This window comes from Cyprinus carpio, chromosome B7 (genome assembly GCF_018340385.1).
Source record: "Cyprinus carpio isolate SPL01 chromosome B7, ASM1834038v1, whole genome shotgun sequence".
Classification (NCBI taxonomy): domain Eukaryota; kingdom Metazoa; phylum Chordata; class Actinopteri; order Cypriniformes; family Cyprinidae; genus Cyprinus; species Cyprinus carpio.
In genome coordinates, this window is record NC_056603.1 from 16,970,082 (window position 1) to 16,995,830 (window position 25,749).

Sequence of the window (25,749 nt, forward strand, 5' to 3'; positions counted from 1 at the left end):
CAAGTGCCTGATATATTCTTTATGATGCTTTACCATATGAAATAATATATAATTGATATAATATTAGGAAATATGTGTAGTTGTTGAATAATAAACAGCATAACTAAAGTGTAATTTCCCTTTATTTTGAAAAAATGGGATAGTTAATATCTACAGCACAGAGGTAGTCCCTGATTTCCCTTTTTGCATACCATGTTTTAGCATTCAAATTACATACCTCATAAATATAAATGTATGAAAATATGCCTGCTAGCTAAGAAGTCAATGCACAAGCATAACTAGTGTTAGTTAGAAGAGCGTTCCATACTGGAAACAATGAAAATCAACTTTTTTAACCTAGCCTGCGATTATCTTGCGCTTATGTTTATGTGCCTGTCCTCTCTCTGGAGGGTCTAAAGTCATTGGTGTTGACTTCAAAGGCCCCAGCCAGGTCTCTCACACTACTGGCTGCTTGAGGTTTAGCCAGGATGCTCCCTACAGGCTTCGCCTTTCGTGGGTTAGTGTTCAGACTCTTAGATCTGAGTGAGGGGTACATCCTGTCCTCTGCAACATACAAGTGATCGGAGTCCGTCAGCTCCTCTCTTTTCTCTTCTCCTCCCTCTGTTTTGGTGCTTTCGCTATTCGCCTCTGACTGATCCTCGTCTTTCTTCTTCTGCTCACTTTCCTCTTGTTGCGTTTTTGTCCACTTGCTCTCCTTAGAAGATCCTTCTTCATCTTGGGCTTCTCTCTGTCTTAATTTCTCTAAAGATGTCTTGGGTGAAAGTCCAAACGGGGAGGGATGAACTTTGTCATCGAAGCGTGGAGGCCAGCGACCTAGCGTTGGTGATCTGCTTGCTTGATCCTGTAGGCCGTGGGGCTCCGAAGCCCACGTATTCCCTGGACTGCGCAACCTTGACTGTGCCATCGAGACGTACAAAGTACCACTTTGGGATCTGTTCTCGTACGAAAGTGAGTTACTTTGAGCTTCAGTTGGGTACTGCCTCAGGGATTGCGCCCTTTCTAGAGGATGTGAAACTGTTATGTCTATTCCAGCTTCTAGTAGAGCTTGTGGCTCTTTAGGGTGTTGAGTGGAGGTGAGTTTTGGGGATTGAGAGGTCTGGACTCTGTCTTGTGACTCGCAAGGAGAGATGAGGATGTCCACACTGGAGCTGGAGTGTGTCCTTTGCCGGAGGGGCACCACATTCAGTGTGGGTCCGTAGCAAGAACCTTGTTGAGGGTTTAGAAGGAGGTCACTGCTGCCAATACTGCTGCGTCTCTCTGCGTGGCCCTTCCTGTCCCCTGACATCTCCTCACCGCGGTCCTCGACATCCAGGTGCCAGCGGTACAAACTGTAACCATCGGTGCTGTTGATGCTACCACGATGAAGCAGGCCGGATTGGTCCACGGCCATTGAGCTACCAGATCGAGCACGGAGCAGTTCGCAGCGGTCGATGCCAGCCAGCCGCTCCAGCGCGTGCATCATGCGGCCGGAGAACTCTTCTAGCTGAGCCAAGCGCAGGTCTACTGTCTGCAGGGAGGCTTTCATGGAGTGCTCTCGTTCATTCACCTCCTCTAGGCGCATGGACATGTTCTCGACTCTGTGACAACAAGTGTTTCAAATGGTTATTGTTTGATTTAACCTCAATAGTTATTCTAAATGAAGGGCTCAACTGTAAAGATGCAAGTGTGTGAAAATTTCTGACCAGATGACAGAACTGTCGCCAGCTTTTTCGGGCCAGTGCTGCATTGCCACTAACCTTTTTATATTCGCTGATCCTGTGCACCAGTTTTTATGCCTTTTAAACTTAATCGTTTGGTTTTCTGTGATGTAGTCTACATTGTGGTTCCAAATTCTGCTAATTTGCCACCAAGACAATGTTATCTAGCTGGCTAACATAGATGAGGATTTGTTGAAAGTCTTGAAAGCACAAAAGGCTGTTCACACAGAATGCATTTCTGCATTACACCGAATTCTTTTGCAGCGTCTCACAATGATGGCGTTCTAAAAACAGCACCCTTCAGTTAAAAGAAGTTTAAGTAAAACATTTTTTCAATTCAACTGCTTATGTTTTTCAACACCCCGAGTGGAAATAAAACTGGAGATGCGACTATTTTTTAAAAGGTAGTCAGACTACAATTTTTATTCCATTCTAGCACACGTGAATGCAGGACACAGGAAACCAAGCTCATGCCATTTTTTTGCTGCGTTTCAATGTTCAAATTTGGTGAACTTTGACCTGCAACTTTGTATCACGTCAAGCAGTGTGATCAATAGAAGATTGGTGAAATATTTTAGCTGAATTATATTATGCTAACTATAAATATGCAGAATTGGAGTGAAGTAGATAGCATATTTTTACATTTTGAATGTATTATATGTTGAATTACGTAAAAAAATTGCATTACTGCAATTGCATTAATGCATTACTTCAGCGCTGCATTTTTAGAACACCATCATAAGACACTGCAAAATAGAGCAGACGTGATGCAGTGGTCAAAGAAATCCATATTTACCACATATTTACTTCAAAGGGAATCAATTTGAAAGCAGTGGAGTGGAGTGCAAAAACACATTCTGTTGAAAACTACATACTAGACAGTAATGTTTTACATCGCATGCAACAGTTAAAAAAAACTGTTTATGAATTTATGGAGATAGACTATAAATATATTTAGCATCTTATTTAAAAAACAATGAATAAATAAAAAAACTTTACTAGAAAAAAAAAAAAAAAACACACACAAAAGAAGATCCTTATTGTTGAGCCCTGAAATGGCATTTGCAGGTGCAGTTGTTATTTTTCATCCAGTACCTCTGGGAAGTAATTCGGATTCGCTCATCATTGGAAGACTGCGCCTCGTCCTCCTTCTCTCTGAAGTACTCCTCCACACACTGTTCCTCAAACTCATACAGACTTTTCAGTTCCTCCAGACTCACAGTCAACTCTGAAAAAAAAAAAAAAGCTTTAAAATAGGTTGCTATAAGATCGATTCATTGAAGCAGTAAAACTGAATAATAGGAGTAATTACTCAGTCCGCAGTCTCTCTCATCCAGCTCCCCTTCCTGTTTCTTCCTGCAGCGGCAGCACAGGCGCTTCAACACAATGTATATGTGGCTGAAGATGATGAGGGGAGGAGGAAGCACCGGTCTGTCGTGAAAAGTCATGATGAGCTGGTAGCGCTGGAACTTCCATACTTGGTTGGAGATGGATTTCACTTCAAAGAACGTGTTACTGTGAAAGGAATGAGTTCTCTTAGTGTTGTACTGCTGATAATGAATCTATAATAACATAAAACTGTGCTCCAGTACTTTGGCTCATCATTGCTTTACATTACAGTGCTTACATTTTGTTTATTTCTTTGACTCACTTGAAAACGGCAATAAGCAGGTTAACCAGTAGGATGTTGGCTACCAATAAGTAACAGGCCATGATGGCAGGTGTGAGCCAGGCCCCAGGTATACATGGAGGGAGCTTCTTCCCATCTTCATCATACATGTTTTCACCACAGGGTGCTGCCAAACATTACAGAGGTTATGATGCAACCATGACTTCATTCTATAGTGTTTGATAATTACATTTAATTGTGGGTCTAGAGGAAGAATTTTAAACTCACGATTAATCTCCATCGCATAGACTATGAATATTTAAAAAGAAAGAGAAAAAGCACAGTTAAAGATTATGGAGAACTAAACAAATATGAATCATTTATCAATCAGCCAGCCATCTAAATAATGCATTAGGAGGGGAAGTTAAATATTTTAAAATAGTCATTGTTAAAGATTTTTGTACACTTCACATTTTAGGTGAAGAAAGGAAAGATACAATACGATTCAAAGTTCTGGATAAGATACTTTTATTCATCAAGGATGCATTCAATTGACCAAAACTGACAGTTAAGACAAAAAAACTTAATACTTAACTTTAAACTAATATTTCACAACAGTACAATTTTTACTGTATTTTATCAAAGAAATGCCTCGGTGAATATGAGACTAATATAAAACTCAAAAAAAGAAAAACCAACCCTAGACTTTTGAATGGTAGTGTAGGTTTGCACAATAAGTTGTTCTTTCTTTCATAACTGCATTTTCACATATTTCTGTACAACTACCAGCATGTATTTCTATTTGTTCTATATTATCATTAAATTCTTCCAAAAGGAGAAAAAACTCAGTACTTGAAATTCATTTGCATTGTATCCAAGATTGACTACATGCCAAGATACTAGCAATTTTCTTTTTATTACTACAAAGTGCAATAAATAAATAAATAAATTATTACAAGAAACACAGAACCTTCCTCAGTGGAGGAACAAGTAATGAATTTAAAGTATTACGTTTTTACTCTTTTTGGAATAATTTATTTTTGACTTGAAATCTATTATATTACACGTTCTGACTGTATTATCATTAAAAACAGTATTTATTTTTTTAATTTTCAAAATAGCAGCTATTTTTTTTTTTATTCTTTTTTAAATTTACATTTATTTATTTAGCAGATTATAAATGAGAATTATACAGGCACAATTTAACCAAGCAAGCAGTACAAAGCAAAAGTGAAAGAAAAATGCCAACAATCAACAGCTACAAGACATAAAGACCTAAGACTCACAAGCAGGGCAGGTAAAGACTGGCACTGTCACACACTCAGTCCATCATACATGATGCAGTAGAGGGCAAATGCCATTGCCGTGTAAATGGTCACATGATCAGGAGATGAGACACAACTCTTTCTGTATAGTTCACAGATACAGAGAGGGTGGAATGGAGACGAGACGGATCATCCACACATGAATCAGGAAACAGAATCTTACTATGAATTCTAGTCTTACGGTCTATCGAGTCAGCAAACACTTCTCCATAGATCATCCAGTAGGGCATATAGAAGATGTTCCTCGCCAGACGCCACGTCGGCTCCTCGTCCGGGTGCAGGATGGCCTGGCGAGCCACACCGAAACTCATGAGAACCACCAGCATGATCACCACAAAGTACAGCATGTCAATCATCTGCGCGCACACACACATACAATATCATTATTCTTCAGAAAACAGAAGCTTTCGAACCATTAATATACGTTTTTCTGTTAGTTCTCACCATTTTACCAATCATCATGACATACGGTCCCAAATACTTGTTAACTCCAAAAATGTCGAGGACTCGAATGTACCAGAAGATGATGTCTACACAGTAGATGACGCGTCCGTAGCCCATGTAAGGCTCATTCTGCAATCGCAGTAACAGTCCCAGGAGGAACATGGTGATGGCAGCCAGGTCAGTGATATTCCAGTACTCTTCAAGCCATACGTTTATCTTCTGTTTCAGCTTTCCCGGCTCTGACATCAGGATCTACACACAAGCACATGTGTCCAATGAAGAAAAAAAACACACATAAATATGACAATATAGCAACACATTTTTTGTTTGTGTACTTCACCTGTCTAACTTTCTCTAGTCCAAGAGTGATGATGTAGGAGATGACGATCCATTCCTGCAGTGATGGCCATCTCTCCATTTTCACCAAGATAATGTAATTATACAGCATCAGGTATACCAGGTAGGCAGTTTGAGTAGATACATAATCATTATGTTTTTTTAATAACATCATTTTACATCATTTTTTTATTAATGGTGTGTTTTGACTTTGATGTGCTTTTAAATAATCACATACCGTATTGAACCAGAACTTGGTAAAAGGAGCGTTATAGAAATTGTATATCTTCTTCCCAACAGGCACTCGTTTCTGTTTCTTTTTACTATCTTCCTCATCACCTTTCTTAGACGCTCCGTCCATGCTCATGGTGCCATCCTGAAAATAAATACCCACCCTGAGAAGTTTTTCTCAGTTTCACCTCATAAAGTTCCATAAAAAAGGTAAGAAGCCAGTGTTGAATATGTATTCTACCATTTAAAAGTTTAGGGTCAGTACAATTTTTTTATACTGTTGTTGAAAGAAGTCTCTTTTGCTCACAAAGAGTGCATTTATTTAATAAAAAATACAGAAAAACAGCCATATTGTGAAATTTTATTACAATTAAAAATGTTTTTCATTGTAATATATTTAGAAATGTAATGTACATATTTTTACCTTGCCAGATTTGATATCATCCTCTTTGTCTTTGAGCTCTTCTTTGTCTTTGGAGTTTTGGTAAGACAGATCATCTCCAGTTCGGAAGTCTAGGAGAAGAATGGTTGGAGGAAAGATGATTCCAAGGATTACCTGTGAATGATATGAAATTATAAAAATGTTTTTATATAGTATTTAGAGTCAGTGACTTAGTGTGTTTAATTTGTATTGCAGACCTTGAGTCCATTGCTCTTGCCCACCCGCAGGCAGCCCATCCACATGTCGGTGAGCAGCATTTGGCTGCAGGTGTGGGCTATAAAGTCTCTGTGTTTGGCAGCTACAGCCAGTTTCAGACAGGTGGAGTTACTCCAGTTCTTCAGCTCATACGTCAGTAGCTTCATGGCCACCTGTTCATCATGCTTGTATGACTGATCTAGCAGCTCATAAGCTAACTGACCAAATTCCCTGAGTGTGAGGCAGAAGAGAGAGGTTTTATGAGAAGTAACACTGTTGTGTTGGCAGTTTAATTTAGAAATAAACACCAAAAACAGTTCTATTCTATTCTGTTCAGCCACATGCAACCAAATCCTCCTCTGCCCTTCCTAAGTAAATTAATACATAAACACATAAATTCAAAGTTTGGGGTGAGTAATGTTTTTAAAGAAAGTCATACTCTACTTTTTTATTTTTATTTTAAGTAAGGACTTATTAATCGACCAAGTGTGATAGTAAAGACATATAATATAATAATTGCTCACTTGGAATTATTGTCCAGATCCTGTGAGATGTCGTCCACTAGTTCGCTCCGTGAGGATTCGTGCGCCATCGCTTTATAGAGTTTACATGCCACCAGAGCTTTGGCCATGGCCTCTTCTCCCCTCTGCCAGAGAAACAGCGCCATCTTTTGGCGCTTCATGAGAACAGCCCACACCATCAGCTCATGGAAGGGGTACTGGAATCGACTGACCTCTGGGTCATCAACGTCTATATCGATTTCTTCCTCTTTCTTCTTCTTCATCTTCTTTTTGCCTTTAGGTCTTGGGTCATCGTCCTGTCGAAAACAAAACGAAGCGATTGTGTCTGTAAATAGGCTACTACAAGTTTTAGCTACCAGTCATATTTCTATGTGTGTGTGTGTGTGTGTGTGCAGGGGCGTTGCACAAGATCCCGGGCCCTATGCATAGGCAGTCCTGATGGGCCCCCATGCCCCCCCACCATGAAAATATCCAGGTAAAATAAAATAAATTCCAGACTTTTCAAGGGCCCTCTCTTCCTTTGGGGCCCTGGTAATCAGTACTGGTTTTACCCCCAGTCCGACGCCTCTGTGTGTGTGTGTGTGTGTGTGTGTGTGTGTGTGTGTGTGTGTGTGTGTGAAAATCTGCCTTTTTTATGTTTTAGTAACTTACCTCCATACCCAGGAGTTTCAAAGCTTTGGGCTAAAAGAGAACAGAAAGAGAGAGAATCAGACGTGTTTGAGCATATTTGATTATTTAATTGATTTTATGTCTGTTTTAATTTCTCAAAAGTGTGGACGCTGAGAAAACAAGTTACTATGAATAATTATCTATAGTTTTGCTAGACCATAGACTAAGCAAGGACAACTAAGTGGCCCATTAATTGACAAGTCAGTCATTTTTGTTTGGCATTTTTTTCTGTAAAATAAAATATTTGGAGTTTTTCAGCCCCTGGAAAAGTCTTGGTTGACCACTATTGTATTATTAAGCTTAGCAGTTGTGTTTGGTATAATGTGTTTGCAGGGGAAAAAAGACTTTGTATTTTCAGATATGCTTGAATAAGTGTATAAGGGATGATGGTTACTCACTCTTTTCAGTCCATAGAGGTTATTATAGAGTGTGCGGAAACTTTTCCTAGTGTAGTGACACCGATACGCTCCTCCCATGAGGTACTCCAGAACCAAGCCAATGTCAATCAGAGTGATCTGGTAATCTGGCGGTAGGTTTCCCTGGAAACATTCATTTCATAACACCATAAAGTAACTTATTCTTTAACAGCTGAAACGACTGAAACTAGAGTGAAATAAAACAATGCAATGCTCTTACACAAAACACACATACACAAATCCAAACACACAACTGCATTCTCACACTGCTAAGAAGATTAAAGTCTTATTCTTTAGAACAATAGGCCACAAAATTACAGAAAAATACAGTGAATGTTTTAACTCATTTTGATAATCTCAAAGACAAGAAAGATCACAGCACAAATTATTAATAATGAACTTTACCTTTTTTACATCTCTGACCACAAAATGCAATGTGTTGGTTGTGGCTATTTTTTGTGAAAAAAAAATATTATTATAAAAAATATACAATTTTGGGGGAAGAGCATTTTGGTTTATTTTCTCTAAGACACACAGATGTTTGTGGGCTAAGTGCTTTCTCCTCAACAACAGATTACATTTTATGATATGATAATGGATAATACTAAACACACAAATGACATTTTCAAACCATACTGCATGGAAAGCGAGAAGTGAACAGCAGTGAAAGCTCTAATAACTGGACATGTGGGTCACATTTGTTATTGGTTGTATCATTAAAACAAAAAATGGCTACGTGACTCTCTAACATTCCATAAATATATGATTGTGTGCTGACTGTGTTATAGAGCTCTTCCAGTCTCGGGATTGTCAGGAAATGGTGGATGTTGACGCCATTTTCAATAAGGAGCTTCACAAAATCCACTCTGTCAAGCACAAGTGCATCCATCATGGCCTGCTCCAGAGAATTAACCTATTTTACACATCAGCACACACACACACAAACACACACACTTGAAATTTAATTGACCAACAAGAACATACACACACATATACAGAATTACTTTAATTAGAATATATACAAATTCAGTAATATACTAACAGTATATATCTTTAGTAATATACTAACACGATATTACTAAAGAATGAACCTTACCCAGTTAAGCAGCTCTAGTTTTCTAGGATCTGTTTCCTCTGGAGGCTCAGGTTTGGATTTGGCACCTTTGCCCTTCTTGGCCCTGGCAGGTTTACCCTTGCTGGGACGGGCGGTGATAGGGCTCTTTGGTTTATCCTGCTGGCTTGTGGATGAGGTGGGCAGGGACCCAGCAGGCTGATGATACAGACATGTACATATGTATTCCATAACTTTATAATAGTGAATACAAATACTATATGTATGGATGTACGTATGTGTATATACATATAAACATATATGAATACTGAGTGTCTAGGCAATCTGTGTGCTATGTTTCCATTAACCCTTCACCTACAGGCCAGTGTTGTCCATGGACGAAGATTTGACTGCGAGCAATATCCACACGGTTCCAGGCCAAAGCTAAACTCAACTGGTCTGGAGCTGAGGCATTTGTGCCTGACAAACCCAAAGATTGTTAATGGAATAAGATAGAAAGAGCCGCATTAAAAATATATTTTTGAAATAAATATTTATATTTTGATACAAACAATCTACTTTTTTTCAGGAATGTTACATTTCGAGTTTCAGAACTGGTCTTTTGTATACAGTACTGTGTGACGTGTGGTCTGAACAAGAGTTCACCTTTCAGCAGAGCAGTTAAGATGGCCATCTCAATATCCTGCTGACCCTCTGAGGCTGTGCGGAAAACTGTGATCTGTTACAGCACAAAACATCAAACTGTGTGGAATGCATGTACTACATACTACTTTTATACACTACATTATACACTACTGTTCAAAAGTTTGTGAACAGTAAGTACTTTTTTTGAAAGAAGTTTCTTGTTTTGACCAAGGCTGCATTTATTTGATCAAAAATACAGTAAAAGCAGTGATATTGTGAAGTACTACAATGTTATATATATATATATTTTTGAAAGGTCATTTATTCCCGTGATGGCAGTGCTGAATTACCAGCAGGCATTTACTCCAGTCATATGATCCTTCAGAAATCATAATAATCTGTCATTATTATCAGTGTTGAAAACAGTTATGCTGCTTAACATTTTTGTGGAAACTGTAATACATTTTTGTTTTTCAGATTTTTTTGATGAATAGGGTTTACATTTTTTTTTTTAAATAGAAATCTTTTGTAAAGTCCTTATTAGCATTTTAATGCATTCTTGCATTTTAAAAAAATAAAAATACTGACCCCAAACCACTGAGAAGTAGTGGTTCAAGTAATTTTCACAGTACTTAATGATAAATAAAAATATGAAATAAACAATTATAAAATTTGCTTATTCACTTTTCCACAACTGTTTTTAATTATCATGGTTGGAAAGTATATATATTTGTCTGTATATATATATATTAAAAGACAATAATTGATTAGCTGGTCAGATAATATGTGAGCAATAGAGAGATCATAATGATTTGATCACGAGAGTGGGCAGTGAGTACTAATGCATTGTGTTTAAAACATGCATTTATATATTACATAATGCAAACTTTTACAAGGCTCCTAAAGATAACATATTCACAGCAACAGTAAGACTTTTTTTGGATGAATTTAAAGGGGTCATATGATGTTTTTTTAAAGATCATTATCTTGTGTATTTGGTGTAACAGAATATGTTGACATGCTTTTATGTTCAAAAATCACATTATTTTTCAAATACTGTACATTATTGTAGGTCCTCTATGACCCGCTTTTCTCAAACTGACATGACTGCTTCAACACTAACTGCGTTACTGAAACCACACTTTCTTTCTTTGTGTGAACATTTGGGTGGCATTACGCAAATATTTCCACATAGTGACGTAGACATGTGAGGGTGTGTTTGAACGAGCCGTTTTAGGGGGGAGTGGCAGAGTCTTAACTTTGATAAAGAATATCTTTTTTGTTTTGAGACTTTAGTCTTTGAAACTTCGGGGATCTTATCTATGCAAAATCTTGTAACACTCCAAAGAGAAAGGAAAACTTGAAATGGCATCATATGACCCCTTTAATATCTTAAACTTCAAAAAAGTATGATCTCAGACATGACAAATTGCTACCCATAAAAGCCTAATTGTACAAACATGTTTACTGATATTTGTTTTCTAAGTTTCCCATAGCTACTGTAAATCATGTGTTCTTCGCATGCATTTTGAGGAACCTGCCTCAGTGTCCCTGGGTTATGGAAATCATTTTAAACCTCATGTCTATATTTTCATGAAGGACATACGCATTCACTGGGATGACAGGGAGATACAATGGAAAATTGTGAGCTGGGTGGTTTGAAATTACAACATAGGAAAAAATAGCAAAAAATAAAATAAATAGAACAATGTATGATATGAAAAAGGCAAATGAGGCTAAATTAATAACTGTCATGTTTATTATTATATCTGTGAAATATAACACAATATAAAACAGAATATTGCCCATAAATACACAGTTTGTCTTGAACAAAGTTGTCTTTAATCTGTTTTCTTGACATCCCATCCTTTATTTTACTCACCAGCTCTCTTTTCTTCATGCACTCCATCACCATGAGATAAATCTGCTGTGCCTGATTCCGGTTGTAGTTGAATGTCTTCTGTATGGTTACTAAAAGCTGGTCTCTAACACTATCATTAACCAACCTGCACCAGAACAAGGTAATGGAGACCAAGAGAAGGAGCTTTTAGAAACAAGGAGGTTTTCTCTTGTTATGCAGTCAGTTTACCTTGCAGAACTGCACCTTTAAAATTCATCATCAATATTTTCCTCACCCATCCTCCTCCGAGTACTTGTGAGCGAATGAAATGATATCCGATGCTCGGCCGCTGCCATCGCACACGACCACAGGTACAGGAGGTTCCTCACGCAGACTCTCCAACACAATGGAGATTACATTCGGCCCTCCTTCAAGAATCAGACACACCAAAGGGACCCCATGACCCAGACCTGTACAAACACAAACATAAAACACACTCATGGACAAATATGCACAAAATAAGCAGCGATTAGACATGAAAATATATATTTGAGCATGATTAAGAAGGTTGTTTTGACTGCAGTATGGGATGACGTTTGGACCTCCCTTTGCTGTCCCAGCCTCATCAGAAACTCCAGGCATAGGATGACAAAGGGAAACCCAGGAGGTCACAGACTGGGCTTTCCATCACTAGACAAACATTCATGGACTCCAACAGTGTTTTGACAGTGTTTTATTCCCTTTTGACTTGATGGATTCATTCAAATGGTTTAACTTTCTTCAAAAAGCTGACTTAACTACTAAAAGTTGACTTACGTGTGTTGATCTTCTGCAGAGAGATGTGTTTCTCCAGCTGCCTGCGCAGTCGGACCTCCGCACCATACTTTCCGTGAGTGCCATTGTCAGCCAGAATGAAGTGGGAATGGCTGTTGTTAAGCACAGAAAGTTTGCTGAGAGGGTTGGACATGGTTTGGTAGGGCCGTGTCACCTGGTCCAATCAAAAACACAGACACAGTGGTGATACATCGCCCAAAAACCTCACAGAAACCAAACCTCAAACATTCACTTATGCTGATTAAACACGAGTACATGCATTCCTGTGCAATGACACGAATGGCTTACGTCTCTTCCGATCAGATCCTCTTTATTTTCCACAATACCCCATGGTGCAATTCCAATGGCACACACTTTCCCACGGGACTTGGAGGAGTGGTCTTTTAGTGCATCTCCCACATGCCGAATCACTCCTGTGTTATATGACGAAGGAATAAACATGGAATTATTAGTTTGTCATGTGATGGAGTCATGTGCAGTTTCTTGCTCAACAGGAAAGCAGATGATTCAGTATCTGAAAGAGGAACAGATGACCATTTAATTGATGTCAGTTAGGTCACACCATGACCTGACCTTATTTTCATGCCACACTTCTCTGTGTTGTCAAACACCCACCTGTACTAACTCCCCCAGTGAAGATCCAGGCCCCAGTGGTAACTGCTGCTTTTATCAGGCCCTTTCCAAACACTTGCTTGAGTTTGGGCTGCAAGTCAAAGTTCTGCAGGCCTCCATGCACAGAGATCAGCAGGGTGGGCAGCTCCAGCTGCCAGTCTTTCACCATCAGATGCAGAAGGTTATCAGGCTTGGTATCACAGGACACACGGATATACTGATGATAAACACGGAAAGACAGGAGAGAAAAGAACTTTAGGGGATCAAATGTTCAGGACAATTTTTTTTCGGATGACTCCCAAAGTGTTTGAGCACATTTTTGTGCAATGAAAAACAAATGAATCACATGGTTATCTGAAAAATACCATGGCCTTGTTGACATGACCTCCTCCCTGGAATTCAATGATGCCGTATGCATCAGTGGGTGTGGCTTGTGTGTGCTTAGCAACCGACCATTTCTCTTGTGGAGGCTCGGTCTGCACCCCCTGGCCTTCCTCTGCGCTCTTATTGGTGGAGCCAGGAAGAATAGCCACATGTTGGTTTACCAGCTGACCGCAACAACACCTACAATAGTTATCAAAAATGGAAAAAGTCAATATTAACCGTAAAAACATACCTCATTTATTTAAACAAGTTTATATAACTTCTCTTGAGTGCCGAACTAAGTTTAATTTATTGTATTAATAAGTTAGTCATAAAGTACTTTGTAAATTAATAAATCATCCAGTTTGTCTTTTCTCAAATTACAGTGAGATAAAAATGTTACTGACCAGTGTTTTTATTTAAGTTTCCATATTAGCCTAGTTTTACATTTTTTGGTGCTTTTATCATTTTTATTAGTTTTTGTTTTTTAAATATTTCTTAAATAATTCTGTTTCATTTATTTTATTTAGCAATTTTAGTATTTAAACTTAAGACTTATTTTGTTTCTATAAGATGCCAATGCAATATTTCTAATTTGGTAAAATATAAAAAAAATTATTTAATGTTTGTATTATATTTTATTTCACATTTTTATTTTTTTATTTTTATAGTTTTGGTTTTATTTAATTATAACAACACTGTTACTCACTTGTTAGGCTCTTTGCTGGGGAATATGTGAATGCACTCCCTTTTTAGAAATGTCCTTTCAATCCATGCCCTCTGAAACTGCAAGACACAAAAAAGGAGAATTTAGTTCACTCAATCCAATCCAATCCGCTTTATTTATATAGCACAATTTAAATAACACAAGGTTTCCAAAGTGCTGTACACCACAACAATAAAAGATACAATAGGATAAAAAATAAACACAATAAAAAAAATAAAATAGAATAAGATAAAACAACATGAAATTATAGAAATAAAATCAAATCAAATAAATAAATAAATAAAATGCACTGCACACACAACACATTTAAATCACATTAATCACGATTACCTGGTGTTAAAAGCCAGAGTAAAGAGATGGGTTTTAAGCAGAGATTTAAATTGAAACTGTGAGGAGACTTGTCTGATGTGTAATGGCAATGCATTCCATAGTTTTGGAGCTGAAACAGCAAAAGCTCTTTCTCCTCTGAGTTTTAGCCTAGTTCTAGGCACTGTCAGGAGCAGCTGGTCAGCTGACCTGAGAGAGCGGCTGGGAATGTAGGGTGCAGCAACTCGGCGAGATACGGTGGGGCAAGGCCATTCAAGGCTTTAAAAGCAAATAAGAGTAGTTTAAATTGAATCCTAAAATGCACAGGCAGCCAGTGAAGTGAAGCTAAAATAGGTGAAATGTGCTCATACTTTCTTGTGCCAGTTAAAAGACGAGCAGCAGCATTTTGAACCAGTTGCAGACGGGCAATGGAGGGACCCATTAAACCCCAAATAAAGTGCATTGCAGTAATCCAGCCGAGTGGTCACAAAGGCGTGAATTACTGTCTCAAAGTGCTGTTTCTGAAGGACTGGCTTAATTTTTGCCAGCTGCCTTAACTGGAAAAGCTGGACTTCACTACGGCGTTAATCTGGTTGTCAAACTTAAAGTCAGTGTCCACCTTTACCCCTAGATTAGTAATAATTTGCTTGTGATACTGTGCTAAGGAACCCAGATCAACCAACGGGGTCACAGAAGTGCCACTACCACTAGAACCCAGATCAACCAACGGTTTTTCATTAAAATTCTCATAAAAGGAGAATTTAGTTCACTCTGTCAAAACATTTCCTAAATCTCTTTTGTAATGCATTACTTTAATTTCTCAGTAGCTACAAAAAAGAACAAGCTGTTCTGCAGCTTATCTGCTTATCAATTTTTTTTCTGACTAATTTTGATTATATATAGGTTATCCATATATACAATGCACAAGTACAAATATGTGTGTTCAGGGTTTTCACAACAGCCGTAAAGCACTGTGGGTAAATGAAATCACTTTAGACATATTAAAATTGTGAAAACAACTGAACACTTCTAGGTCAATGCACAGTCACATTACACAGTAGCACTTCGCCCACTCACAGCTGTTCATTTCTATCCATGTATTTGTTAAGAATTTTAATTGCACTTGTATTTAGGCCAATAATATATAACAATCAGCTTAATGTTATTTGTGTAACACAAGAGTATTTACAGAAATTAGCCTGACCTTCAGTGCTCCAATATCAAGCCAAACACATCACTAGAAATTAAAATTCCTAAAAAAGCAAGAAATCCTGCTGTGGAGGATCAAGCTTACAATATTCCACCAATAAATATCTGAGGTACATACCATCTTTAACATTATCTCTTGAGCTCAAACTGACTTGCTAGACTGGCACTTACCCTCAAAAATAAAGAGAAAGACAAAAGGCTTGCATAATGGCATGCTTGTCATGAAGTCTTCATCCAGTCTGCCTTCAACTGCCTGTGGCCTTTTATTTATGGAGCAGAGGTCTGGACCATGTGTGCTGGACCTCAGTCTCAGAGTCCCATGACCACTGAAGATAATCCTGCTGGAACCTCATGACCAATCCACTGGAACACCACAAACTAAAGCCTACTCTGAGACCAGGGGCTCTCTAATCTGCCTCATTGGTCAACATGCTAATCTCTCCCATTAGACCCTACACACCTCTTCTTAATGCTGTTTGTTGAGGTAAGCTGGGAAGGATAGGAATCAAATGAAAGATACAGGTGCCTCAAGTTCTTACTAAAGTCCTGTCAATAAGTTAGGATTTATATTGGAGACAGAAGGCATTTTTTCACCTTTTTCAGAAAGATGTTGGTGCCTGTTGCTGCAGCAGTGCCATATTAAAAAGCCTCCCACAGAAATCCAGTTAAGCACAAGTGCTCTCATTCACAAAGAGCAGTACCGCTGAAACATAATCTGGCTCTGTCCCAAGTACATATGAGATTTGTGTTTAGACATCTGTCGACAGCTTTTGACATCTTTGGATTTGGGCATTTTAGAGCTTCATTTCTCCCAAATCCTAAAGGGTTTAGTCATAGAAACACACATGTGGAATTTGCCATGTGGAAAGTGAAGCTGCACAGTAACTGTCTTTTAGGCAAAACATTTAAAAAAAAAAATATATATATATATATATATTTATATGAAATTAGGCAGAAAAATATTATATATTTTAGCTGACTGAGTAAAACAAAAGAATGTAAAAAACATATACTTTTGGAGTAGAAATGACCTAATACATTATATTAAAGAGCCTTCATATATATATATATATATATATATATATATATATATATATATATATATATATATATATATATATATATATATATATATATATAAAACAGCCACATAGCCAATATTGCCCCCAGCTTCCTGATAAAGACTTACTAAATTTAGCAGAAACAGTAAACCAGAAAAATCTGCTCCCACTGATCCATAATTACAATTTAGTCCCTCAAAGCTCTCACATTAACACATGTCTACCCCATGAGCAGCTACATAAAGGAGCTCTGTGAGAAGCTCAACTCAGATAATCCTCATCTAAGCAAATCAAGCAAAGAGCAAATCAACTCTGTCTGCCAATAGGAAATGAAGACTAATGTTTCCACACTGTTTACAAGTAAGAAAGATAATACAGTAAATATTCACAATGCAACAGGGTTCAGTTCCAGTGGATTTTGTAAAAGGTATTTGGGGTCTTTATTCAGAATTGATAAGCCATTCCCATCCACTCATAATGATTCCCCCAAATCATATGATTCTGGGAGTTATTATATTCTAACATTATTATGGATAATTAAAAGTGCCTTTTTTGTGAACATTGAATTAACAAACATTGTTACAGAACATGTCCAGCTGTGAACGCTGATTGTAAGCATATATGAATTTGATAAAGAAAAAATGCTGTTTGTCAGTGTGTACCTAGACAAGGATGGACCAGACAGTTTTCAGAGTTGGAAGGTCAAGTGAATCATGACATTGCTGAATTTTTTTAATGCAACCTTAAATTGTCATGAATTCCAACACACCACTTTCCATTCCCTTGAAAATACAAGCAGATTTGAAATTATTTCAGGTCCATTGTAAGCCCACTAAGTGTGTTTTGTCCACTTGTGTTTGGACTCGTTCCACAGAACTCTGCATTAATCACATAAGATTGAGACTTAGAGAGCACAGGGGTTTAAGCTACCCAGGCCAGTGCTCTTTACTGGGCCATTATCAGAGATTAGAGGACAATGCTGAAAACAGGTTCTGTACATGTGCACGTGTGCAAGTGAACACTCAGAAATCAAGACCATCACCGGAATCAATGCATTCACCAAATAAGTTTACACACATGGACAAACTCACTGCCGATATAAAAAGTTAACCAACAGAGACCCCAGTTTTTGTTAACATTACATACAACAAGCCTGCATCATGCAACCAAACATGCAACTGCAATCTCAAACATTCCCAATCTTAAACTAATTCAGCATGAATTGAGCATGATAACATCACTTCAGTTAATTAGCCATCCCAAAGCGGAGGCATAGCCAGACAGGTGAAAGGTGGGAACGATTTTAGGGGCTCACAACCATTTCTAGATTTCTTAAACAAGGGCCCAGATTTCTTAGATTGCTCTGTTCCCAACTATAATTCAATACAGGCTTGTTTCTTCACCAACTCAAGATAACCCAGTCAGTTGCAGAAGGGGGGGGGTGTCAAAGCTTGTTTAGGTCTCTTACCTTCTGAGAACCAGAGGGTGTGCGTTTAATAGATGCACGCTTAAAAGACCCCTCTTTGCCCTTTTTCCCTCCAAAGCCCCTGTTATCCATTTTTATGAGATCCTAAAGTCCAGCCATCACCATCCAGGCTTACAGTCTCTGTGACCAGCACACAAAATGACCAACAGCTGAATAGAGTGATGTCCAACTCCAGCATTCCACAGCCAGACACAGTCAAATGCCGCTGATAGTATGACGCTGACACAAAGACCCCCTTCCCTGACTACTGTGTGTGTGTGTGTGTGTGTGTGTAATCAGGCTTAATGGAGTTGCCCTATGAGTGATGCTCTTTAATGCAGGAGATTTATTAAATGGTGATTGAAGGTAAATCTGGGTAAAAGTCGAACAAAAATGGCTTTAATGCTAAATAAAAAAAACGCATGGTTAGGTCAAGACTTGGGAAGTATTAAAAAAACGAAATGCAGGGCTTAGCTGTGAATAGGAGAGTGCAGCGTAATCACTCATGTACCAATGTTCAGGTGATGGGATCACAAAACAATCTGTTATCAAATCTATCTTTCTCATTATCATCAGTTCAAAACTCAAAATTATAAAATATAAAATAGTTTGGCTTGAAGTGAAAATGCAGCCAACACCTATTTGCTCTGCTCCTGCAACTGATACACAATGTAAGGAACAAAGAAAGGCATCAATTATTCAGATTACACTTCTGATAGCATTCCTGCCTGATTTAAGGTTCAGAATCACTGAATTGCGAGCAAACATTACACATTTCATCTTTAGTTGATGGTTTTGACACATTTAGGCCTGGGTTCACAGACGGGGATTTAGTTTAAACCAGGACTAGGCCACAGTTCAATTAGGATTTTAAAGTAATTTTTATAAACATGCCTTAGAAAAAAACATTACTGGTGTGCATCTTGAGACAAAACAAGGCCACTGACATATTTCTAGATCAATCAGTGCATATTTCTTTCAAGTTGGGGACTAGGCTTAAGCCTTGTCTGTGAAACCGGGGGTTAAGGTTATAGGTGAGAGCTAATAAGAATTAAACTCTGCAAAAACATTTGAAGACATGACCAGTAAGCTGGTGCACATTCAGCGGTGCGTATGTTGTATTATCCTGTTCATTTGAAGGAAAAAGCCCATGGGGAAAAAAAACAATTCTTCAAAACCAAAGAAGCCAAAAAGCATTTAAAACAAGTTTATTAGAGAATAAGCTAAATAGTAACAAACTGAAAAGCATTGGCATTTCTATGAAAATTATATATATTTATTTATAAAAAGAAAAATTTCATGTGACATCCAAGGCGTTGTGTGCTCCATACGTTTGTCAGTCCTCCACTGAGCAGATTGATGTATGAAGGCTGGAGATCTGTTTCTTGCAATAAATAATATATACACAGTCCCCACTGCTGTGTGCCTCATCTTCAATTCTTTTCATCCTTCCCAACAGCCAGCAAACACAGTCCACTTCTCTTTCACTCTCTCTCTCCTCCTTGGTTTCACTCAGCTGCATTAGACCCAGTGTCTACAACAGAGAAAAGGTTTAATAAGGAGGACTGCATCACAACACCAGAAGTACGAAAATACAGAACATCAGCAAAGTGAACCAAATGTCTTACTTTTGCCATCACATGCTACAATTTTGACTTTATCCACCTTGACCAGATCCGTCACCTCCCGGAACTCAACGTCATTTAAGACAAACGTCCAGACGTTATCACAGAATCTGTATGTGTTCAGAGATCCCTGTGAATAAAACAAAGAGCAGTGATTTTTAGTGTGTCACAGCTATGTCTGCATAAGCTTAGGGTTACTGTAGAGCATTAACTTACCCTAAAATTGACCCTGTTGCGGACCCGGTTGGCCAGTGCTGTGTTGATAGCTTTATCAAACTGTAAAAGGACTTGGAGGGCTAACTGTGGTGTGATCTGTTGAGTCTGTGGAAAGACAGAAAATACAGTTTAAAGTGTTCCGTTACTAAGATAATTCATTTAATTCAGATAATTTAACACACTATTAAGCTTCACTGTATTTTTATTTTTATTAGACACTAATAGGCTTTCTGGTTTCTTGAGAGGACTGATTCAGGAAGTCCATCTTAAATCAGAGTTAATATTATAAGACATAAGCATGATTGTTATTATTAAACACAGACAGGTATGACTGTTATGATCCAAATCTGCGGTAATGTGAAGAAAAAAAATGTAAACACCTAAAAAAAACCACACTAAAACAGTTCATTTATCCCTCACCAGTGCAGCTAAGTTAATTCATAACTTATTCTGATAAAGAGCAGCTCTATTGCAAACACAGCTGTCGTTAGCTAACACTCATTTAACTTTAATAAACCGACACATCACTAACCACGATGAGAACACATCATACGATTTAGTACTAAGATATGATACAATAAACCACCGACGGTAGATGACTAGATGTGCAGTAATAGTTTTTATTCCGTTATCTGTATTTATCCATCACATCATTCTGCGCTGGCTAGCAATCGAGCTAGATAACGTCACACTGATTCAACACTCTTACCTGAATAAGTTCATCAAGACTCTCCTGTAGACTGTTCCCGAGTGTCGTGTTTCTGTAGAGTTGATATGCCATAGTGTGTATGTTCAGTGCGAACGCTGTACGCTGTTCTGTTTAAAATATCCGTAGGATCTTCGCTGATGCTTTGTGATTTGCCCGCTAGTCGAGCACTTCCTCAAAATCCAAACTGAGACCGATCGCGCTACGGAGACTCGCGAGGGACACGAAATCTCTGATCATGAAGGTGGGGGGATACAAATCATATAGGATAGGAGTTCGTACAGCTCCTCTTTAACATGAAAACGAAAATTAATATTCTAAACATAACATTTATATAACAATGCGTTGTTTTTTGTTAGTTTTTTGTTGTTGTTGTTTTTCCTTTTTGCTATAACTTAGTTGTTTTTTATTAGACATCCCTCCATAAACTTTAAAAATGTTGTTCCATCTGTGCCAAAAAATTAACCGTCTGCTTTGTGCTTTGTATTTGTTTTTGTCTTCAGTCGTTGCCTACTTGTTTAGATAAAGGCAAATGTGTAGCCTAGTACAAAGCACAAAAGAGTTCATTTTTGCCACAAACGTACCTCATATTTAAGTACAATGAAGAGATATGTGTGACTGTTAATCACATGAACGTTATCCATCCTTATTTCTTACCACTCTTTATTTCCCGTCCACTTTAAATAAGAGAGAAAATAATGATTTTGATTCATTTTTCTCAAAATGCCAGTAGATGGCAGCAGATGACAAATCCAGCCATTATTATTATCCGTATAATCTCTTGAACATCCCTTATTTGTTCCTTTGTAAAATGCTGTAAACTGTACGTTTCCGAATTCATTTTAATCGTTTTTAAACCATTTAAACCATTTTATTAAAACAGATTTGAGGTTTTCTTACTTTTAAAAAGGTCACAAATAAAGCTCTCAGATTTTTTTTATATCATGTCGTAAGCTTCATAATCCATTTTAGTAAAACTCTACTTGTTTATCATGTTAAGATAACAATGCCAATGAAATGCATGACTGAGATAAAATATGAGACTATACAGGCAATTTATTAAGTAATTTATCAACTAAAATCAAGATGTGATTTTGTCAATTATGGAAAAAAAGATTTTGACAATATAATGTAGGCCTATTTGTGTGTATTAAGCATGCATAAAATGTTAGCTTTATATAAGTTTGTCTAAGCAGCACAAATTAGTCTTTTTTAAAGTGTCAAAACACATCTGAGATGTGGTGGAAATGACACTGTAGTGGAAATAATTCATGACTTCCATGAGCTGTGAAATATTCTGAGCATTATCATTCTTAATGAATTGTAATGACTTCTCAATGAATTAAAATAAACTATGAAGTTAAACTCAGTACAATGCACGTTTTTTTAACACTTCAAATATATGCATTTAGCAGAATAAAATTTAACTTCAAATATATAACTTCATATCTGAAATATCTGTAATATGCTTAATGCACATTTAAGTTTGTAATTCAAGTTTAAAGTTTTAATAAATCATTTCAAGTTAATTAACTAAATTCATCGAAGACATAAGGTTAGGGGCTTAGGGTTCGGTCCAAGCAAAAGCAGAAGCTGAGCCTAAATACAGCTCTTCATTAGTAACACTTTACACAGACAAATGAAGATGCCAGCAGATGCTGGAATAAGCATCTACACAGAGAAAACCACTGATAAATCATAGTTTGGAAGAAATTTGGTCAAATACTCACTGCGCTTTAGCTTAATAAACTGATGTTGATAATGAATGGAAGTGTTTATAGAGATATTTGAAACGACACATCCTTGTAATGATTTCATTTTTAAGAGAATGCAAATAAGGCACCTGGTAAATAGATGAAAAAATGGTATGCAATTATTTGGATACAATGAGAGAATGTGGGCTCAAACCAAACCATCAACATTGATCAATGGTTGTGTTCTGTCTGTGTTGGAATAATGGCATTCGTTTAGCTTATTCATCTCCTCTTGAGCGTGTGTTTGTGTGCAGTGGAGGATGGTGGGTTTTAAACGATGATAGATACAGAGAGGCTGGCAGAAATGGGAGCTGCTTCCTTCTTTTAATTACTGTGTCAAACTGAATTACCTTCGAAATCAGAAAACATGACCACTACACCACAGATTTATTCATACTTCATTTATGCTGGACTTTTTGCTTTTTCCCTCAGTTTGATGCATTTGTTTAGTTATTTGTTGCCATGTGGAGTATTCCAACATTTATTTAGTATCTCACTTTTGCTGGATGATATTGTTTCAACAACTCCTGTTTTGCTGTGTAAGACTCTCTTTAATGGGACTGCAGCAGCCTTGTTAAATAAGCAAGATTAAGACAGATTTATCCCTTTCAAAATGTTGTTTCTGTAATTGTATCAGTGGTCAACATTTATTAAATAATTCCTTTTGAAATGTTTTTCGATTTCTTTCAAGAAACAGATTCTTTGTGACATTTTAATTAGGAAATCTATACATATAGATAGATAGATAGATAGATAGATAGATAGATAGATAGATAGATAGATAGTCTCTTGAGGTCAAAATTGTTCCTACATGACCTAAGTAACCCATGTTATTTACTGGGAACTTTCACCCTCTTTTGACCTCTGACCTCTCTCGGAGCAGAGATGTGGTCAGTGCAACTCATTTATACGAGACACAAAGCAGTGTAGTGTGATACTACATCTCTAGTCATGAGTTAAGCTGATTTTCATTAAGAGTGTCTCATTTTACAGCACACAGGCTGTTACAGACAGCACAGCTTATCACCAATCATTACACCATTCATCAGCAGGATTTTCAAGAGTATGCAAATGTGATCAGCAAACAAATAATTACACAAGTCAATGAGAACAATTAACACAACAATGCCCCAGAGACTGGGATAAGCTTAATTAATTTTCCCATTGCCACATAACAGCATGATTAACCACAAACTGGATATTTTCTCATGCAGCTCCAGCATTATGAATGCAAAACGATTCTGAGGCCATTCATTCTGATTAACCAAAAGATGTCAGGAGATGTAGAGAAAAATTAACTCATACAATCCCATTTAATTAAAATCAAAGATATCAAAATATCAGATACTGTCAAATATGTACTGTGAATAAAAAGATCAAATAAAAACTTTCTACAATAGAATCCTTTCGATGGCTGATATAATTTGAAAATGGCATCTTGGGGAAGACCAGGAAAACCTTCATGAAAGGCCTTTTTTTATTTACACATATCCTGTTCAGTTCAAATAGAAACAAAATAATCAATATGACTCCAGTGACAGCTCATTGTCTTTGATGGACAGTGTTTTCAGTTATATTTCCCCGTTTCAGATGACTGCCTTTCAGCCCACCAGACCAAAGCTCATCCTCGACCTCGACAGCCGCTGCGCTGTGATGCTGGGTTTTCCCTGGTTAAGCAGTGAAGATGAGTGTAGCATCCTCCCCCACTGCTGGAGCAGCACAGATTAGCCTCCCCTTATTCTGCTCCTCTGCCTTTATTCAGTGCTGTGGGTTCATTGGAACTCATTCTGCTATTGTGATGCCAAGACGTTAAAAAGAAGAGTCTGTTTAGTGACAATGGTTCATTTTATTTAGTAGAATTAATTTAATAATGAAAAATGAATTAAACTAAATCCTCCCAATTGACTGATTAGTATAAATAATGACTGAATAAGTAAATAAACAATCAAACAAACTATTAAACATAGAAATAATAAACAAATACATTGTTAAAGAAATAGTTTATGGTATATATCCACACCAGCTGTTTATTGATTTGAAATGTTCACACTATATTTTAAAATATTTTTTTTTTTAAAAGAAAACTTTCCTCTCACCAAGGCTGCATTTATTTGATAGAAATGACAGAAAACGCAGTAATATTGTGTAAAGTAATAAACAGTAGTATTGTTTTCTGTTACAATACATTTTAAAATGTTTTTTTTTTTTCTGTGATTCTATATCAGCTTTTCAGCAGCCATTACTCCAGTCTTCATTTTCCCATGATCCTTTAGAAATAATTCTAATATGCTGATGATTTGCTGCTCAAGAATTAATTCTTATTATCATCAATGCCAAAAATAGTTTTACTGCATAATATTTTTGTGGAAACTGATCATTTTGTCAGCATTCTTTGTGGACAGAAAATTCAAAAGAACAGCATTTACAAAAAGTGTTCCCATCACTTCACATAACCCAGATTGCACATCTGATGGCAGATGGAGCATTTTGACGACGGCTTTCATTCCTTTTTATGTACCTTGACACTGTTATTTATTTGGCAGTCTATGGGACAGTCACAGGCCTCCAGGTTTTCATCCAAAATATCTTAAATTGTGTTCTGAAGACGAACGGAGCTTTTACGTGTTTGGGGCGACATGGGGGTAAGTGATTAATGACAAAATTTTCATTTTTGGGTTGGAGTATCCCTTTAATGCACCCTGGTTGAAAAACAGTAAGTATTGAAGAAATGATTAAAAAATACATTTTATCTTTCTGGACATCTACTGAATATATTGCCTACTTGTTTAACATGCTACATAATGACACATATCTTGATACACTGAAATTATTTTTTTTTGCAGTAAACTAAACCTAATTTCTGCATGCTCTTGATTGTCAATAAATACTGTTCTTCCTATCCAAATAGCAGATTTTTTATTTATTTTTTACCAAAGCAATAACTTTATGAAACTATATCATTAAGAAACCCAGGTTGCATTGAATATTGAGAACTGATCAACCTGTTAGTGTTTGTATACATGGTACTATAGATGTGAGGACCCCGCCATCAAAGAAGAAGACCACCACCCACCAATAAAGCAGCTGTCAGCTCATACAAGAAATGAAATACTGTCTATGCACGTTCATTTACGCTTACACACACCCTTAATCTGGAGGGAGGAGCAAAAATAATAATTTCCTGTGGGAATACTGCCCCCCAAATTAATTACTGCGATTCAGCATTTTTAAATGGACCACTTAATAAAGTGGCAGCATAATTAAATTTCCAGCCCTGTGACCTTGAGAGCACTTCCTAGATAATTAATGATGCACGCAGATAATCAATGCAGATAATCCATCTATGCACCATCTACACATATTGTATATACATCACAGAATGAAATACTGACCTGTGTATAAAAATAAATATGACATGCAAACAAACTAACACAAACAAAAGTGGCATCA

General features: G+C 37.2%; 2 protein-coding genes across 2 annotated transcripts; both read right to left on the bottom strand.

Annotated features, from left to right (window-relative positions):
• Positions 1 to 11: 11 nt before the first annotated feature.
• On the bottom strand, positions 12 to 18,854 carry LOC109088834 (transient receptor potential cation channel subfamily M member 1-like). Its single transcript, XM_042727581.1, has 27 exons — positions 18,002 to 18,854; positions 13,940 to 14,016; positions 13,233 to 13,431; positions 12,871 to 13,084; positions 12,544 to 12,668; positions 12,238 to 12,409; positions 11,717 to 11,891; positions 11,464 to 11,587; positions 9,603 to 9,675; positions 9,316 to 9,416; positions 8,982 to 9,155; positions 8,665 to 8,798; positions 8,291 to 8,342; positions 7,868 to 8,008; positions 7,452 to 7,481; positions 6,804 to 7,096; positions 6,282 to 6,510; positions 6,067 to 6,198; positions 5,650 to 5,787; positions 5,416 to 5,544; positions 5,076 to 5,327; positions 4,813 to 4,987; positions 3,595 to 3,615; positions 3,349 to 3,493; positions 3,010 to 3,212; positions 2,793 to 2,925; positions 12 to 1,577 (listed from the first exon to the last, which is right to left on the bottom strand). The coding sequence occupies exons 1-27, from the start codon at positions 18,089 to 18,091 to the stop codon at positions 365 to 367; spliced, it is 4,944 nt and encodes a 1,647-aa protein (XP_042583515.1). The 5' UTR covers positions 18,092 to 18,854; the 3' UTR covers positions 12 to 364.
• Positions 18,855 to 19,008: 154 nt separating this feature from the next.
• Positions 19,009 to 20,774, bottom strand: LOC109088851 (transcription initiation factor IIA subunit 2). The gene is made up of 4 exons (XM_019102977.2): positions 20,549 to 20,774; positions 19,840 to 19,944; positions 19,627 to 19,753; positions 19,009 to 19,532 (listed from the first exon to the last, which is right to left on the bottom strand). The coding sequence occupies exons 1-4, from the start codon at positions 20,618 to 20,620 to the stop codon at positions 19,507 to 19,509; spliced, it is 330 nt and encodes a 109-aa protein (XP_018958522.1). The 5' UTR covers positions 20,621 to 20,774; the 3' UTR covers positions 19,009 to 19,506.
• Between the last annotated feature and the right edge of the window lie 4,975 nt (positions 20,775 to 25,749).

Excerpts from the sequence above, each read along its gene's own strand:
- LOC109088851 (XM_019102977.2), bottom strand. The coding sequence starts at position 20,620 with ATGGCATATCAACTCTACAGAAACACGACACTCGGGAACAGTCTACAG. Across the intron at positions 19,945-20,548 it reads GTCTTGATGAACTTATTCAG|ACTCAACAGATCACACCACA; the intron begins GTAAGAGTGTTG and ends GTCTTTCCACAG. Across the intron at positions 19,754-19,839 it reads GCAACAGGGTCAATTTTAGG|GGATCTCTGAACACATACAG; the intron begins GTAAGTTAATGC and ends TTTTATTCACAG.
- LOC109088834 (XM_042727581.1), bottom strand. The coding sequence starts at position 18,091 with ATGGATAACAGGGGCTTTGGAGGGAAAAAGGGCAAAGAGGGGTCTTTT. Across the intron at positions 11,892-12,237 it reads TCTGCAGAAGATCAACACAC|GTCTGGGTCATGGGGTCCCT; the intron begins GTAAGTCAACTT and ends GTGTTTGTACAG. Across the intron at positions 3,213-3,348 it reads CTGCTTATTGCCGTTTTCAA|TAACACGTTCTTTGAAGTGA; the intron begins GTGAGTCAAAGA and ends TTCCTTTCACAG.